The sequence below is a fragment of the Oxyura jamaicensis genome, chromosome Z, assembly GCF_011077185.1.
Source record: "Oxyura jamaicensis isolate SHBP4307 breed ruddy duck chromosome Z, BPBGC_Ojam_1.0, whole genome shotgun sequence".
NCBI classification, from domain to species: Eukaryota; Metazoa; Chordata; class Aves; order Anseriformes; family Anatidae; genus Oxyura; species Oxyura jamaicensis.
The window spans coordinates 44647899-44667177 of record NC_048926.1 but is presented as its reverse complement, the minus strand read 5'-3'; the positions used below and the strand labels follow the sequence as shown (position 1 = coordinate 44667177).

At 37.5% G+C, this 19279-nt stretch overlaps 1 protein-coding gene across 3 annotated transcripts in view; it reads left to right on the top strand.

The window, feature by feature from the left end:
• Nucleotides 1-12470, top strand: part of FANCC (FA complementation group C) — a 92232-nt gene extending 79762 nt beyond the window's left edge. For all 3 annotated transcript variants that reach the window (XM_035309718.1, XM_035309720.1, XM_035309719.1), the window contains exons 11-15: nucleotides 563-638; nucleotides 1526-1607; nucleotides 5592-5760; nucleotides 8669-8869; nucleotides 10861-12470. In XM_035309718.1, coding sequence (XP_035165609.1) covers nucleotides 563-638; nucleotides 1526-1607; nucleotides 5592-5760; nucleotides 8669-8869; nucleotides 10861-10998 — 666 coding nt within the window. In that variant the 3' untranslated portion in view covers nucleotides 10999-12470. The remainder of the gene's footprint in view (nucleotides 1-562; nucleotides 639-1525; nucleotides 1608-5591; nucleotides 5761-8668; nucleotides 8870-10860) is intronic.
• Nucleotides 12471-19279: the final 6809 nt, after the last annotated feature.

Here is a 19279-nt window from a genome sequence, read left to right as displayed (position 1 = left end):
ATGTTCACATCATGCAAATTTCACACACCCAGATAAATAGAGGACAGGTTTGTTATCTATGACAACCTTACGTTGTGCTGAATCAGATCCAAAGAATTTTAGTTTTCCATTAATTGAACATAATGCAATAATCTACATCACGCCCTCAGATTTTGTGGATATTATTATTTATTGGTTTGATATGGTCCATGAGCCTGTTTCCAGTGGAAAGTGAAATTAAACTAATTAGTATCTCTTAGCCTCTGTGTATTAAGAGTGAGGACTTTTCTGATTACAGGAAAAAAAGACTAAGAATGTTAAGATGTAATTTTTGTTATACTCTGAATATTTTAATGCATATATTTTTTAAAAAGCCATAAATAATTACTTATTATAATATTTTTTCACAAGTATCTCCCTTTCTTCTGCATACTAAATCTTAAAATTGAGTTTAGAGTTACTTTTGTGTTCTTTTGCTTCAGACTGTGTTGCTAGTTACTACGTTAGATGAGATTGTTTGCTGTGGGTTTATTTTGAAAACTGATCAGAAAGCTCTTAAAATATATATATATATTTGTTTTAGCATAAATTTCCACTGAAGGCCTACTTCCCTCACCATCACCAGCCCCTTGTAATAGCTTTCCTGAGACGTCCTTTTGGTAAGTTTCTAAATGATATATTTGCAGCATTAGCCAACTTGCATTGTCTCCATATGTCTTAAAATAACTTTAGAAGTGACTAAGATTAAATTTTGCCATTTTCTAGATTGGATGTTTTGACTTAGCAGTTTTAATAATATTCTTTTAGTGCATTTTTTGTAGGAACATTTACAAACATATACATTAACTTCAAGAGAAACTAAAAGAGAACAACAAAGAGTTCATTATATTTCTATGAAAACTGTGACATTGGGAATTAAGATAGGTTGCTGAGGTCTGTTTTATACATATATACACACACACAAACACTTTTCTTATAATACCAGTAATTGTCATTATTAAAATTCTAGTGTGTATATGACAAGAAATACTTTGTTGCTTTGTTGTTTGTCTCTGAAACTTGAATTCTGTTGTTCTTTTAGGTTCTGCAAACTTTATATATATATATATATATTTAATTTCCCATTTACATAGATCAAGAAATCACTGCTCAATGCCATACAGTTTTTCTGAGCAGTAATTTCTGCTCAATACAAGAGCCTTTGAGAATGTTACTCCACTGATTATATGCTAATATTGAGGCAGAATTTACACAAGGGTCCATCGGCCTAATTTGGATAATATTACTAGCTGTAATTCCTCACATGGCTCTGTCAATGAATCCGTTTAAGAAACATAGGGAAAGTTATTGCTGAAAATTGGGAAATTTTAAATGCTTTGTAATAACTGAATCCTGAACAAGTTTTAATGTTTGCTTAATGTGGTTAATTTCATTGTTCTGTTCCATTTGGACAGAAAGTTTTCATTTGAAAAAAAAAATAATGAAAAGTCATCTTTTGAATTTGAAAAGTCATTTTTAAGAACTTTACTTCATCCTTCCTCCTCAGAATTGCCAGCTACACACTGGTCTCAACACTTGACACACATTTCCAATATGCTCAGAGCCTTAGTAGAAGACACAAACACTAGGTAAGCAGTATTTCTTTTTGTCCTTTGAATGTGTTACTTTGTGAAAAGTCATGCCATTCGAACTCTTTAGTGGCTACATTTCATTAGGTGAGATTTTCTTCTCTAAATTTAGCTTTGGTTTAAAGACTTAGACTACTTACTGAACCAGAACTTCGTAGCACTTACAGACCTGTCCAATAAGCTCCTGTGTAAACACGGTCTTGTTGCTTTCATTTCAGCAAATAGCTAACTGTAACAGAAATGCTTACTTTCCTACTTTGCCGTCTGTCCCATGAAACTTTTAAAACTGATTCTGGATTGAATTTCTAATTCTGTTTAGCCAGAACTTTTTTGGGGCAATAATGTCATATCCAGAGAGGGTCCAATGCAAGTTGCCAACAAGAACTTGTCCTTGGGTATTGCCATTGCCTTTAGGATGCAGAGTCACTGTGCACTCTTAAAAGGAGCCCTTTTTGGCTCATTAAAGCATCAGGAGTAAAGTCCTGAAGAAGCAGTGTGAGAAAATATATGGGAAGGAATGTCAGGGGGAAAAAAAAGAGCTTAAGCTGTGAGCTGGAGGAGGGGGAGCTGAGGATACTTATTGGAAAGTTGATCTGACATTTCTCCATTTTATTGCTGTAACAGGAGAACTCTTCCAACCAAAAGAAAACAGCTAGTATTGGAAAGTGTCTGTTGTGAGTTCTTCTCTTTTATGTACAAGATCGTATTGGGTTTCTGCAGGCTTGTACAAACATTCAAACTTCAAACTTCCTGTATTGTTTTGTTTTGTGTTGTGTTGTTGTTGTTGTTTCATAAAGATATGTCTGCTAGACTACTACGTTGTTTGCTATATTGCTCCTTGAGCTGACACCCAGTGTTTCTGACCTGTTGCCCTTAGGTGTTTTGTTTGTTTGTGGTTTTTGTTTATTTTGTTTTGTTTTCCTAAATAGGTACTGTAAAGAATGATAGTGTTTGTCTAGATAAATTCTGCTTTGGTAGTATATGTTCCAGGACTATAGGCAAAAAAGATACAGCCCTATCTGCTGTTGCACTGTAGTTCTTCCTTTTTGGGTCTGTGATGAGACTTGACTGGACTAGAGTTTAGATACGAGTCTGCACAGATCTGCTCCAAGAGTGTGCTTTCCAAAGAATATTGAACTGCTTTTAAATTCCAAGGAACCAATTTATTTTGGATTTAAAAACTGAAATATTAGAAATATAGAATGCCTAGGCCAGATAGATTTGCAAAGTAAGACACCCAACTGTCCCCCTGTTCACAGCATCCTGGAAGGCAGATCCTTAAATCCACACTTGGTTTCAGTGAACTCATGAAAGCTTTTATTTTTGTTGTTGCATGGCATATAAATGCTTTTTGCTGTTCCCCCTGAGACCTGGCTGTCTGCTGCTTGCTTCTTATTTTCTGCATGAGCTGCGGTTCAGTGCAATGTCTTGCCCATTCTACTGTGATGTCAAACCTTTCTGCCCTTAAAATGGGACCAGTAGCTGACCATGATTTCTGAAAGAAAAATAACTTAGACTTTGAACAAACAAGTATCATCCATCTTAATGTGTTAAAATAATAGAAGCATGTCTTTCTGCTTTTGTTACGTAGCCCTTGCTTGGCTTTTCACCTCTTCTGCCTTGATAATACACTAGTTTGAATAGCACTGTACTTGTCAGAATATCTTCTGACTTTCTTTGGGACTTGCACAACAATTACTTTTTCCAACAAATGCCTCTCAGTTGTGAAGGAAATGGATCTGACTTGTCTTCTTCAGTACTAATATCAATGAGTAACTGTATTTAATTTGATTTTTCATTGCATTATTCCTGATTCTGTATTATTTCTACTTAATAAGATTAACAGAGGAGCAAAAGAAGCTACTGTACCACATATCCTCTTGTCTCATAGTCATGGCTCTATGTTTATACAGTGCTTTCATTTTTCAATGGTTTTGTTTTACACCAAATATTAAGTCCCACAGCAAAGCGCTTTCTGTGCGTTTCTAATGAAGAATTTGTTCTGTTTCATTACTTATTATATGCAATCATCTCAGTAAACAGTAAATATTGTGTGACATTTAAAATCAACTCATATAAGTTTAGGAGAAAAGAAAAGCCCCAGAAGAAGTGAAGGGCTACTTTTGGTAATGGCAGTAAGTGTAGTTGTCAGTACAGAGTAGGCAGAAACTTTAATGGGGTGAGAAGTGGAGGTTATGTGATTCCTAACCAGACAGTTTGATGGAAAGTCATGGTGAGTTGTAATTTCACTGGTGCCTAGACTGTCTAGGCAAGACTTGGACTCTATTTACTTAATACCTGTTAAAATCAGTTTAATGCTCAAGTTTAAGGACATGTATTTACCCTTTGAGCTATGAATGCTTCCAGTTGTAAATACTGTCAATAGTTATCTGTTCTCTGTAATTAACTTCTAATTACTTTTTTTTTGTTTGATTGTAAATCACCGTGTTTCAGAGCTAGCCTATCCACTTACATTGTCACAACACTGAATTATGGCCAGATAAGTAGGTTATTTTGCTGAGGGGGAAGGCTGTTGTTCCAGATCAATGTCACATTTGTTTGTTGTTGCTGTTGGTTTTTCTGAAGGTTTTTAATGTTGTATTTCTGGATTCTAATAACTTAAAATACTTTACCAGTGCTCATCCCGTTCCTTTTTTAAAGGAATTTTTGTCTCACACTTTGTCATACATCTCTAGTTCTCTGCAGTCAGAGACACGCTGTTACCTCTCCAAAAGCTGTGGAATATCAACAGCAGTGACTTCTGTAGCAGTCACCTCAGCACACTATTTTCCAGCCCATGCTATAACAACCTCTTATGTCTGATGTCAGTGACCAAGCTTACCCAAAAATAAGAATAAGCTTTTCTGGTGGATTTATGTCCTAGGAATAGAATTTTTGAGATCCTCGGATTCTGTGGTATGAAAGTATGATTTACAGGGTCAGTAATTTCTGGGGTACTCATAGACAACAGCAGTCAACATTGACATAGTCAACAGTATACGCTCAACATGGAATATTATCTGTGTTCATTACATTTTCCATCATAAAACAGGGCATCCCTCCTTCACAAAGTCTTAAAGATAAAGCAGTTTATTCCAACCATCATCTCGTGATATTCTCCAGGTGATGTGCTGGTATCAAACAGCTGCATTAACTCTTGAAATTTCTAATATATTTTGGAGTTTCCTGGAAGGGGTGGTACAGCAGCTCTTGGAATCCCCACACTTAATAGTAATACTAGTTCCTGCTTCTTGCTTTCCTTCGAGATGTCCTTTCTTCCTTCCTCACTCTGTTTGTCTTTTTACGTACGGGAAGCCCATCATTAGTTTGCATCTCCCCGTGCAAACTACTGTGACAGAGTGTAGGGATGAGCTGTGGTCCATTCTGATCTTTCTTTTCCTTAATGCAGTAGCCCAGATTGTAATATCTTCAAAATATTCATTAAAGAAGATCCAAATTTTCAAAGCCAGGAGATAAATATCCTTAAAAACTTTATATTTATCCCACCTAAATATACTTCCTCATTAATTACCAGAAACATATGCTTTTAACAGAAAATAACCCAGAAAGGCAAAACAGAGAAACAGAAAACCAATATAAGGCAACAGCATTTTAGAATACAGTAAGTAATATATGACTTAAAGTTCTGAAAATCCTTAGACTGAAGAGCATAAACTGTGAATACTTTTCTGATGTATATTTTAATACATAATATTTTGTCACTGCTATTTATTGGAAACTGGTGTTATGGATATTCTCTTTTGCTGATAAAATTAATCTGTTAATAGTGTGGGGCGGTGTCCCTATTGACCTTATTGCAGATAACAGAGTACATGGCTCTGCTTAACAGGTAAGACACTATCTGTTGAAGAATAGCTTAGGGGTCTTTATTTTCATGCCAACACCCTTGACAGTTAATGTAAGAAATTTATAAGTGTTTAATAAGAAGAAATACTTAATTGTATCTTTTTTTTTATATTCCAGTTCCTCTGACCTTTTAGAAATCTGGTTTTTGGTTGCTTGTTTTGGAGAGTGGCTGGATATTGCAGCAGAACAGTTGCTGAAGGCTGCTGTAGAACCAGATGCTTTGCTGTGGCTGTTGGCATTTTACTACTGTCCTCAGAATGAAAACCAACAAAGGATTCAAACAATGGTGAGTAATGTAACAGTAGTAATCAGTGATAAGCAGTTAATAGTCTGCTTATATCTTACTGCTATAAGACAAATTGTACACACCAGAAAAAAAATGAAAGGTCTGCACTGGAGAAGGTATTGGTTTTACAAGGTCTCCTGGGAATCATGTTGCAGTAAGTTAGAAGCTAATTTTTGTGGATTTTCTTGTTAACAGTTAGAAAACTTTCCCCCCCTTTTAAAGACTGTTATGTATATTTGCATCATTTTAGCTTTCTTTGAAATAGCTCGTGCTTTTCATTAGACGTAAAACTACTCTGGGAATTGTATTTTTGAAACCTCTGTGTGACAGAATTCAGCATTCCTATATTATGCCATCTTATGAGAACAAAGCACAAGAGAAATCACAGCAGCAGTCAAAGCAGTAAAGACATTCATCACACAGCCCTGAATTCCAGCCTCAACCGGCTATTCTGATTTATCTTACATCTCTGTATAGATTCTTGACATGTTTGAGTCTGTAAAACATATGTTATATTCTAACATGCTAAATTTCTAACAGAATGAAGCAGTGTTCTAGCTTTGCTCTCTGTAACCTAGTGGGCTGGTGCATGTCTTTGTGTGCATGCAAGTGCATGAAAGTCTATTAAATGCATGAAAGTCTACTAAATACATTTAGATCTATTCACAAGTTTGAACTAGCCCAGGCTATCTGCTCTACAAAGCATAGATTCAAAATCTGGCTGCGGTACCTAATTTTAATTAATTAAAAAAAAAAAAAAAAAAAAAGGATTTAAAAATGCAGTTCAATACACCACACTAACATCGTGTTTTCATTTTGCATCTCCAGTATGTTCTGCAATATTTTGTTTCCTTTCCTTCCCCTCCCGCTACTACATATGCAAACTCACACACCAATCACTTTTAACTTTCTTTCTGTTAAATTTCTCATACTCCAAGAGCAGGAGTGGAATATTGATCGAGTAGAGTTAGGTTAGAGCTACAGTGGAACAAAGAAACAAGGGTTTTAGAGTGCAGTTTTGGGAAAGAAGGCAATACCCAAACAATAAACACAAGTGAATGAAACCAAACAACTGTAGGTGCTGACATCTATATATATGGAGCATTGTCCAGCTCCAGCACCACAGAATGAAATCATATTGTCACATATATAAAGTCACCTTCCCGTGTGTCCCTTATGCTATCAGTTTGTTATTCTCAGCCAGTGTATGATAAACTTCAATGAAAAAAATGTTTTCCGTTTAGAGCCCACACAGTTACTCATCTGTTCCCAGAGGTCTCATATTTCAGTTCAGTATGATTCTTTTCTTCAGTTACTGAGAGTGAAAAAGACTTTTTGCACAGGTCAAGCTACTTGAAAAGTATTCCCACAGTTCATGCTACGCTTCTGCCTTTACTTAGATATTTGATTTATTTATTATTATTGTTATTGTTATTTGTTCCGTGTCAGGTTAGCTCTCAGCTCTGTTAAATCGACCTATTTCATCTTCAACCCCTGCACCTACCAGTTAAAAATTAAGATGGGATGGCAATTTCTGGCAGAGAGCAAGCTAGGGACCTTTTCATTCAGTATATTTTTGTCTGGAAACGTGAACACTCATGACTTAAGGTTGTGTATTCCTGAAACTGAATTTAGGTAGCAGCTTAGATATCAGAAAGAGTGGAATACATACTGCTAAAATGATTTAAAGAAGGCAGCGGTGCTTTTGCTGTTCACTAAAGTTCATTTATATGTGCAGGACAGAATATTCTGTTCCTCACTTATTTATCTGGTCCTTCTTACCTGTAGACTGTCAGACACTGAAGGAACAAAATTTGGAGGTTGGTCATAGTAACTTTGGCTTTAAGAATGAGTGTCCTAGGGTGCATGAGCTCATGGAGCAGGTCCTGTTAGCTATCAGTCTCCCTGCTCTGGCAGATGGGATGGAGGCACGCCATGAATAGGATGCACAGAGGGAGAAAGGATTTTGGAGAATTCCAGTTACCTTTCTTTAAGTTCTGGTATCATTTGTTGCATTACAAGTAATTGTGAACATAATTCTGTTCAAAAATAGAAGCTGTTTTATGGGGAAGGGATGAGAAAAATGAGGTCAGGTAAATGATTGACATAAATTGTCCTAATGAACATGGTTGAGAAATGGTTGTCCTTTTCCTGTGGACTTGCAGTTGTTACATTTTTCCATTGTCCCTGCACTTACTTGTTCGTAGTTGTGGATTTTTTTTTTTTTTTAATTTTCCTTTATTATTTTTAACACACATTTGTTTGGTTTGTTTTTAGTTGGGTGAACAGAATTACTGTTATGATTATTTTTTTTGCAATAGTTGCTTATAGTTCTTTTTCAATTGTGTAGGAGCCAAAGTCTTCTGTTTTCTACACCCAGTAAAAATGAGTTTTTATTGGCTAACTCAAAAGGTAAAAACATAAGTTGCAAACAACACAGGAAGAAGGAAAGAACTGCATTCTTACCAGAACATTTTATCAGTTGAGGTCAGGTTGCATGGGGATTTGACTGATTTGTACCAGCAAAACTGAAATAAGCCCTTGAGGAGTCTCTATTCTTTTTCCCACAATGCAAAAACCTGACCATGTTCTACTGAGGGACTTTCTCTATTTCCTTTTATTATTAAAAAGGTCAAATCCTGGCTTGATGCCCTGCCCGCTTAGTTTGCAAGACTAAAGAAAGTTAACAAATCCTTTCTGCTCACCTTTGTGTGCATGAATCAGTATAAAAGAAATGTGTACTGCCCTTCCTTTCCTGTTCTCCCTGCCTAAATGCTGACTTTTTTCATGTTTGGGTAGGTTCTGCCAAGTATTCACTGTCCTGTTAGTGAATAAATCCATAGGAAAAATACCGTAGTTGACCTTTACTCTTCTCTGATCCTACATCCTTTGGAATTGTTCCTTACAGACAGAAGCTCGAGCAGTCTACAACCATCTAATGATGCTCTGCAACTCGACTACCCTTTCTGTCAGAGATCTGCAGGCAGCTGTAAACAATGTAACAGATACAGAGCAATGCTATACCCAGCATCTTACAACACATCTTCTTACCAACTTTTTACTATTTTCCTCCGGTGGACGTATGATTGCCCATGAATTTATTTCCCATGTGAGTGTTTTTTTTTTTTTTTAATTTTATTTTTATTTTCCAGTTTAAGCAAAATCTATTTTTCTTACTTTGTGCATTTAAATTAAATCCTCTTAAGAAAGAAACTACATAACAGAATTAAGGGAGATTGTAACTACAGCCACTATAGCTAACCTGCTATGTATCTATTTCAGCTACAGTCAAAGTATTTTCCTTCTTGACATATCTTGTCAAGATCCCATTGAAAAAAATTGCTGTAATGACTGCAGAAATACTCCAAGTAGTAGCTTGTGACTAAGGGATACCTACAGTCATTTACAGCTGGCATAATGTGTAAACATCTTGCTCTAAATTTTGCTGTTTGCTTTTCCCAGCTGCAAATCACTACCTTAATTAACCAGCTGCTGCAGAGGTGCTGCAACTATCTTCTCTCTGTTCTCCTTTATGTAAAACAAGTAATAAGTGTCAGCATTGATAAGGCAGATGCTTGGTACTTTAACAAATCCAGAGAAAGAAAATGGTTTAAGAACTGAGAGAGAAAAAAAAAAAATGAAGACCCAAGAGAGTGTCACTTAGGGTGTGAAAAAAGATGAAGTAAAATAAAAAGATGAAATAAAAATAAATAAAAAATTAAATAAAAATAAATAATAAATAATAAAGATAATAAATAATATTATAATAAATAATAAATAATAATAAATAATAAATAATAAATAAAAAGATGAAAGGAGTAAAATATTGCATGTTTGCTACAATATCTTGCTATTTTTGTTGAGAGCTTTCAGGGATATTGGTGCAAACTGTAAAATGTGTTTGTGTCTCTCAAGATTTTCCTTAAGAAGTATAAGCTTCCTGTACGAGCAGGTACTGGGTGGTTTTAGCACTCTGAAAATTTTTCCTTCCAGCAGCAGTGTGCCCTTCCATTCTGTGTAGGTTATATGTTTTATATAATCACTGTGTTTCTATGACAGGAGGAACTGGAAAACTATTTTGGTGGTTATTCCTTTTGAATGGCTAAAGAGACATAAAGTTTGTCTGTTTAAGGAGGGCTAAGATATTTCTAACATTTTAGATATAGGTTCAGAAATGATCAATTTCTGCCCAGCACAAGACTGTAATATTATAAAATGAAGGGGATTGTTTGTAGTTTTACAATCTGCTGCCTTCAGCTTTTCCCTTTTGAGGACTTGATTGTTGAGCAGTTGTGCTGTAGTATGCCAACATGCTGCTGTAAAGCTGACTGAAAGGAACTTCTATTTCTTAATTTACTTATTTCTTAAAGTAACATAAAACGACTTTTAAAATTCTGAGTATTCAATTTCCACTGCAGGGAGGTCATGAGCTGTTATAGGCCAGAGTATGTTGGTCTGATTTGCTTTGACTGCATCTGTGTAATCATTGATTTATAACTAGGCTTTCCAAGTGATTTGAAAAGGCCTGAAACAATATATGGAAGGCAGAATGGTGCAGAACCAAACTGGGATGTGTGGCGGTTGTTTTGGCTAGCATAGTAAATTTTGGGATTAACACATTAGATACATGGCAGAAAGTCCATCCTGGTCTGCAGAAATTCCACCTTAGCATCTTTTCCTGGCACTTAGTCTTTGGGGAAGGGCTTTATTTTTACTTCCTAAAACATTAAAGAATTGAATTGCCTCCCAAAACCCATTAACATATTTTCAATTGGTTTCTAAGAAGATAACTCCTAAAATGTTGTACTGCCTGTCTTTTTGTGTTTCCCTTACAAATTTTTTGGCCTCTTGATTTTTTTCACTTAAATTTGAGAGAACAGTAGAAACCTCACAGGTGCTCAGTTCCTCCAAGGTGTGTGAAACAAGACTGATTAAGCAGAAGGGAAGTTTCTTTTGAATTCACCTTTTATTATCAGAGCATCTCACATGTTCAGATATCTGAGGGACAGATCTGTGGTTATGTTGCTAATATTAAACAGTGAATAACTAGTACCCAGTAACTTAATTGCATTATTTCCCATCTTCCCTATTTTCCTTCAGATTACTGAGACAACTGATATAAGCAAGGAAGTCCATAGCCTTCTTATCCGTACTGTGTACAGAATTAACCAAAATGGAGAAGAAAACCAAAAGACTGTGAAGCTGCTGAATGGACTTCTTCAAAAATTTAACATTTAAAGTTTAGGTTTTTAACGTCATCTCCTTATCAAGCCAACAAATCAGGTCTTTAATCAGGTGTCAGCCTTTCATGAACATCTTGCATTGCTAGTTAGCAAGGTTAGAAGAAAAATCTATCGTAGCATTCTGACTTAAGGATAGCCCATTACTTTTTCTTCCCTCATATATTTGAAAATGTATTTGTTTTGAAATGTAGCCTATTAGAACATAAGAGAAAGTGTGAAAGATGGTTGAAAACTTTGTTCTCATCTCTCCTTGTTTTACAAGAGACCAATGTCATTTAAAGCAGCTTACTCATCTTGTTGTTTATCTGGCTGTGGATCTATTTTTCTCCCAAATTACTCATGGTTTTATTAGCAAATTGTATCCAATTGTTTGGTTGGTAAGTTGTTCCTAAAATGTTTTGTTCTACAATTCTGCTTTTATAAGACTAGCGATGATCTCAAGTGAGAGTTAATGATTCATGGTGAATGCACTCCGTGTTCTCAGGAAACCAACAGTGTTTCCTGAACTCTTTAATTCTTTTTGAAAACATTTCCAAAATAAAACTCCTCTCAGATCTGGTAAGTGATTAACTAACAGTACTGCAGCTTTCACAGGACAGTGTTCTCTCCAATGTGCTCTCTCTCCAAGAGCTGGTCTCTGTCAACAGATAGAAGGTTTCTCTCAGTAAAGCCTATTTTCAGTGTGTAGAAACTGATGCTGTTGTTTATTTCTTTAAGAAATCTTTTTCTATGTTTTTTTTTTTTTTTCGTAGAGACAAAATAGGGCAAACACAACATAAGTGTAAGGAAACTTTCTAGTCTGAAGGCCAAATTTCCTAAAGAAAGCATACAGTCACAACTCATCTCCTCCCTTTTCTGTGTCCAGAGGTACAGTTTGCTTGCTTACATCTATCTGTGTGTCATTTGTCTGATGAGGAGAACGTTGAGAGGGAATAATGCCTTAGTGTTTTACACTTAGGAAAGTACTTATCCCAAGAAGTGTTGTGAACATGTTTCTAGCTTATCTAGACAACTAAGAATGAAGAATGGTAATGGTAGAGCACCCTAACACATTTCAGTCATTTCTTCTCATGTATTACCTATCTAGCTTTAATGTCAACACTTATGCTGTGTTCAAAGATATGCCTTGGTATATTATTCTTGCATAGAATATGGAGGTACGTGTCTTAAATTACTACAGCTTTATGGGTGTAGCATTTGTTTTTGAGCAAGGGAGAAGAAAAACAATGTTCTTAGTATCCTTTGGCTGCAAGAAGTGGAAGAATAGTCTGTAAGTGTTCTTACAATTTTGTTCCCAGTGAGTCATATCAGACTAAATTACAGAAGTTACGTGTCCTCTGAGTGAATTTATTAATATGGTTGTAATATTTGACTCCAGCATATGAAGACATAATAAATATTTAATATAAGCCTGTGAAGAACACTGCTTTTTCTCTTTTTGGATTAAAAATAGTTCTGAATAAAAAAGTAAAGAAGAGATGTGTTGCAGTTTTTTGGTTGTTGGTACACATATCTACAAAATCAAAATCAAGCAACCCAGTTTTCTATTCACTGAATAGCGTAACTAAAAGATATGATTAAACTAAATGGTTTCTTTGTTGACCAGAAACCGAAGTATCCATTAGGTGGAAACAGATGTGTGCAGTATTCTCTGTAGGATGACAAATACTCTAAAATTGGTTTCCAAAGGAAGAACCCCATTCTTGGATGTGAGATGCTTTGTTTTTCTTAAATTATCTCCATATTAAAACTTTTTGTAATTTAACCTCCTTAAAAGAAGAATTAGCAGTTAGCTGCAATGTGTGATTCTTGCAGATTTGTGAAGTGTAATACTATGGGTATTAGAGTTACTTGTTGATTTCATTTGCTGGACACAAGTTTTTAACTGTCTTTTCACAGTGCGGTATTATTATTTTTTTTATTATTTTACTACTAGCAAAATATATGGCAATTCTTGTTAACTTCCTTAAACAAAATCAATATCCTGTTAAATAGTGAGAAGTCAATTCAAGCAAGAAGGAAATGTGCAGTAAAGGCAGAAAGAACAAAATGAGCACTGAAAGGTATATTCTTGTTTTACAGCGTTTCACTTAGGAAGAAGTACTGCATGGTTTAAATATTACAAGGAGGATTTGCTGTTTTCAGGAGACTTTATTAAAAAACAGCCATTTGATGCTATCTGTAACTTTAAAAAGAGACATCTGTACTGGTGTTCTTTTTGCTTAATTTAGCATAGCTGTTATAAAACTTTGGTGTTTCTTTTTCCTTGCTCTTTCACAGTGCTTGAATTATGATCTAACATTGATATAAACCATGATTTTGTGGGATGTCGAAGCTACTTCTGTTAGTTTGCCAATGGAAGTCAAAAAAGTATGTATTTGGTAGGTCTGAGTAATGAAAGATTTCTCGTACGGTGGCTCCATCTGTCTAATATGCATCTTCTCCTTGGTAATCCCTGCTTTCTGGAAAAGTTCTCTGGAGCCTCCAGGGCTGTACATTTACACAGAACCAGCCAAGAAGCCCTGAAATCAGGGCTTCAAGTAGCTAGTTCCCTTCCCTCCAATCTCCGTGTCACCACACACCCTAATCCTGGATATTACACTGAACAGAGCTCTTCAAGATGTTTCTGCATCAAATAAGAATACAGTCAGTAGATTTGATATGTTTTTTGATGATCCTTATTTCCAGTCTAAGACTGATAGCCTTTGGTATGCTGCAAGCAGCCCACCCAGCATGGGACTGGTGGGCCTCTGTGCATTGTCTTCAAAAAAAAGATGTGGCTTCCCTTCAACCAGGATCTTAGCGCAGTGCATATACAAAGCACAGTGCATTTTATTTTGTGACACATGCTAGGAGCAAGCATATCAGGTATTGCAATTCAGCTGACCAACAGTAACATGTTTATCTGTTATTACTGGGAATTGTAATCTGGTTTCTGTACCCATGACATTTTAAGTGCAAAGAGGTGTTACAGAAAGTCAGATTGAAGATGGAAGTGAGTGAATATTAGTTTTGGTAAGTCAAAGCTCGTGACATGATGTTGTGTGTTTGGCTTACTTTTGGTTTTGGGGAATACAATCCAAAAAAAAAAAATCTGAAGTACTGTACAAGTTTATTATGAAAGGTCTAGCAAAAATGACTAGCAACTATTAAACCAAACACTAAAAAAAAATAAAATAAAAAAGGCACAACCACCACCAAAATTTAACATGTGTTTCCCGTATTGTTCAATGGCTGAATAAAATGCTAATGTTGTGTGAGAGTGAATAATGTTGTGCTAATTAAAATGCAATTTTTATTGTGATGTAAGAAGAGTGCAGAAAGGTGGGAAATTCTGACACCGAACTGCAGCTACTAGACCAAAGTTTGAGAAGTCAAAACCTCAAAAGTTATACAAGGGGAACTTTACGACGACACTGAGTGCATTTTTAACCTTTTTATCTTTTTTTCCTTTTTTATTTTCCTATAGTCTTCAGTGTCTTTTCCTATAGTCTTCCCTATAGTCTTCAAAGCATGTTTTGTGAGGCAGACAAAAATTTATACCGTTGTAGCTAAATTATCTGGTGCTAGAGGTCCTCCTCTAGCACTTAATTCACAGCAGTATTCCCATGTGGGGCTGTTCAAGTCCACCTACCTCTCTGGCAAGTTCTTACTCGTGATCGATGTTTTCCTTCACATTCTTGTCTGGACCTTAAAAGATACGCTAGTGGTGCCCATTTTGGTTGCTGCCTTAGCAGGGAGTAGTTTATTCTGGGAATTTGCAGCTAGGTGGTCTGCTCACTAGCGGATGCCAAGGAAGGAGTTTCCCGTGCTTGCGTTGGCCATCTTCCTTTAACCAGCTGTCTGGCTGCTGGAAGGAAATAAACCTCACCAGCCCTTCACGATGGCTTAAGTGTGCTCAGGGGTACCGGGTCCTTTTAATGGCCAAGATCCAACTGGGGATAGCACTGAATTGCCATCAGACACTGGAACAAAATCCTGAAATGTCAGCTGTCTGTAGCTGAGTTCTAGCAATACAGTCAGCGGGCACGAATTGTGCCTCTGTATTTTATATTCCTGCATGTGTGTGACGAGGGTGAGAAGGAAGGAAAAAAGTAGCATGCTAAAACCCAGTTGCAGAAATTTGTCTGTGATTTTTGTATTCAGTTTAACTGTAGTACTCATAGGATTAGGAAATAACAATTTCATATACAACAGTTAACCTGAACATCAGCAAGTAGCAGAGAAAAATCCAACAATACTATGTCTTTAATAGCTCTGTGGACTTATCTGACTTCCCAATTTCTCAATAAATCTTGCTACTTCAGAAATGTGCTTCATAACTTGTCTGTGTTATATCTGATAGACTCATTTCATAAAAGCGCAGCCCCTTTGAAACAGTGACCCTCTCTTTTGTATTGCTTTGAATAAAAATATCTGTTTAGACCATGAACTTTTGCATATTCGTATTTCCATCCTGAACACAGTGTCACGTGTTCTGGGCCATAATAACTGGCTCCACTTAGTTCCCCGTGTTCTGAATCGCGCTGTCCTCGAGATTTCCCATGTGTATGTGCCCAGTCAACCTGCGCGTACAGCTTACTCCTTGCTGTTTTATCCTTCGTTTGTGGGTTTATTTGGAACATCCCAAAACAGATGTGTGCAGCCTGTCATTTGCATGCTACTGATAAAAATTCCTCTATTTTTTTTTTCTTTCGTTCCTTTGTTGTTTTGTTTTATTCCAAGCAGAACTGTAATGTCACAACAACACACATCTCCCATCTGTATTATCTTTCCTGGTAGAGACCACCAGGCAATGTTTAACTGTTCCTAATCTCGTGTTTGTGCTTCACTCCTATATCAGCTCGAGAAGTCTGTGAATACAGAGAGAAAAGCCACTCTCAAATTCTGTGGATGAGGAGAGAGGCCTTGCAATTTGGTGTGGAATTAATTCTTAAGATGAAAATTACCAATATGTGTCTTAACTCGGGCATTATCTGTGAGTTCCCAGCAGGCAGAATCATTACCATCTTTACTGGGTGCATGACAAAAATGTAAGTGTTGTCGCCACAGACCAACAAATGCATTTTTGAAATAAGTTGAAAAAAAAAAAGTGTTATGTTTCAACTTTTCTTTCCTGTGGGTTTGCTTCTTTGCTGAAACACAAGTGAGCAGTGCTGTCATAGCGTGTGTCATGCTTATCGGGCCAGGCGGAATAGCTATCCGTGCTTACCCTGGCCTGTTTAGCCCACAGGAGCATGCTGAGCAAACAGCCAGCACAAACGTTGTGATACAGCTGCAACAACCCCCTAGGAAAGATATTTCTGTTGGAATTTAAAGGTTTCGGATGATGGCTTTTCATTATCTGTCATCATAGCTATTCTGATCTCAATTTCTTTTCAACAATTTTGCTTCCACGTGCTGTGCTGGCAGGGAGCGAGCGCTCAGACTCAGGTACTCTCCGGGCAGAAGCCTTGCCTTCTCTTTCCCTTCCCACCCTCTCCTCCCTGTCTGCCCAGGATCCAAGACAAACGTGGGGATCGTCCATGAGCGGTTACTAGGTGAATGTGAATCAAGCAACCAAAACAAAACATTTTTTCCTAGGCCAAGCTAGGGAATAGCGTGAATCATCCAGCGTGCCTTGTCAGAGACGGGGAAGATGCATGTCTCAGTCCCTCATCTGTCCTTGTGTATGCGATGCCAGCTCTGCTCCCAGGCACAACCCTCATATGAATTTTAGTTTGTTAATTACTGTTAATTCACACCTATGAAGTTAGTTTCACAGACTGCTCTGTGTTCTGCCTTTCCAGCAGCTGAGCAGGGACCAAATGTTATCTGGTACCTCTTCTGGGTGGATAGGCAGGTTGTGCAAGTAGTATATCCAACAGTTTAAATACGGTGATTTATTTCTAAGGTGGAACACTCCAACGTTAGGCAAAGATCGTAGAATGAAGTTGAAGGTCGAAGTTGAAGGTCAAATAAGTTTACACATAAGCTAAATATCTACCAACATCTATCACGTGCATACTTCTAACCATGCGTGTCTCTACGTTAGCTCTTCCCTGCCCTGATTTCTTCAGACTTGACAATCATAACAGAGTTCTTTTAGATGTGTATGGTACTGAAAGCAGAAGAGAGTTTGGTATTATATTAATTCTCTCTTCCCTCTGTTTCCAAGACGAGGCATTTGAGCAGCCCAGTAAATGTCTGCCATTCATACAGTAACTCTGCTTCAGCACAGTTTGTCAGAAATCCATCGCAGAGTGTGGCAATCGAAGCGTATATAAAGAAAATAGGGAAAGGACTGCCATGTGAGGTGCTGTTGTGGTTCCAGTTCATCATTTTTCCGTCAATTTATGTTTCTTTCATGAATCTGAAGCATTGTTCAGCTGCCATTTTTAAGATGTTTGCAGAGTGGGCTCCTCTTCCCTGGCTGCACTGGGAGCAGTGGGTGCTCACCACCTCTAAAGCATGCCAGCAGCCCATATCCTTACCAGCTGTGCTTCAGGACACGGAGAGGAGTAGTTTTGTTTCTTGCCTATTTTATAAACATGTGGCTGTGGTGCGGGAAGCTCTTAGTGCCAAAACATAAGTTACACTAAATATACATGAAGTGCCAGCATTAATGTTTCCTCTTTGGTGTAGAGCAATTGGTTTTCTCAGCGGCACATTCTCCCCATAGCTGATGCTGCCATTACTGGATGAGAATCAGCTGGCCAAAGACTTAGGTCTTACCACTTTCCTCATGACTGCTTCCAAATTCCCACTCCTTCCTTTCAGCTCCCAAGTGGGAAACGTGCACTCCTGTGACTTGATTGAAGAAAGGAGAAGTGTGTGCTAAGGAAGCTGTGCAGGTGCGTATAGAAATTAGAAAAAGCTAGTAGAAAGGCTTCCTTTTTTTTTTTTTTTTTTTTTTTTTTTTAAAATACACAAAACCCCTTTTGGGTGTTGTTTGCCCCCATTTTTTTTAAAAAAAAAAAAAAAAAAAAAAAAAAGCATTTATATGGTAGGTTTCTTTTTCTTTTTTTTTGGCTACAAGAAGATGGGGACAACTCGACTAAAATTGGGAACTTATTAAACAGCCTTTTTGTACTCAGCAGGACCAGGAGGTGATAATGAGTTGCGGCATGAGGAGCGATCCCAGGTATGAATGCAGGCTGAGCGACAAGTGGATAGAGAGCAGGTGGAGAAGGACCTGGGGGTGTTGCTTGATGAGAAGCTCAACGTGAGCTGGCAAGGTGCGCTTGCAGCCCAGAAAGCCAACCACATCCTGGGCTGCATCAAAGGGTGCAGGGTGAGGGAGGTGATACTGCCCCTCTGCTCTGCTCCTGTGAGACCCCACAGGGAGCTGTGTTCAGCTCTGGGGCCCCCAGCAGAAGAAGGGCATGGACCTGTTGGAGCGAGTCCAGAGGAAGGCCACGACGACGATCAGAGGGCTGGAGCACCTCTGCTCTGAAGACAGGCTGAGGGAGCTGGGGTTGTTCAGCCGAAGTGAACAACAGAGTTCTGAACGAACAACGATGCCATGGCTGTAAGAAGGGGGCACGTGAAAAGTAGAATGAGCGAGGGGGGGAGTTAGATTTTATATCACAGAAAAAGAGAAAGGAGTATTAATTTTCCAATGTAAAATCAAACAGGAATAAAGTTTTAATTAGTTGAGCTTGGAAGTTAAAACAGGTGTGTTTTAGGAACATCAAGAGAAGCCGAATGGAGTGAGATGGATGCTGATGTAGTAAATGTTTTATTTTTGTTGTGGCTGCAAGAGTTTACTGCAAAGGAGGTACAGTTGTGAAGCAGAAAATTTACTTCCAAATATGTATATACTACCAAATATATCTATATATGTATATTACATGTACATATAAAGAAAGAACGGATAATACTGTGATGTAACAACATTAGGTAGTATAATACAAAAACAAAACAACACCACCACCAAATGGGGACTTTTTTCTATCAGAGCTACAGAGCTGAAGGCTTCAGTGGTATTGTCCCCAGCCCAGAGGTGTAAGCAGCAGCAGCTTTGGTAAGGCAGCAGCATGGGCAGGAGTTCTGACGGGGTCTGGAGCGAATACAAGATGGTGGTGAGCTGAAAATCAAGTTCTGCTTTCTGATGTGTAAATTATCATGGTGAAGCACCTATTCACACGACTTCAGGTTCTGATGCCTTTAAACAACATGAGAGATGCCAGTTCTTCTGCCGGCTGTAAGCAGCAGCAAAGACCTTAATTTTGTGCAGCAGACATGTGGTCAGCTTTAGTTGCCGTAGATGGATAAACGCAGCTTATCTCCCAGAT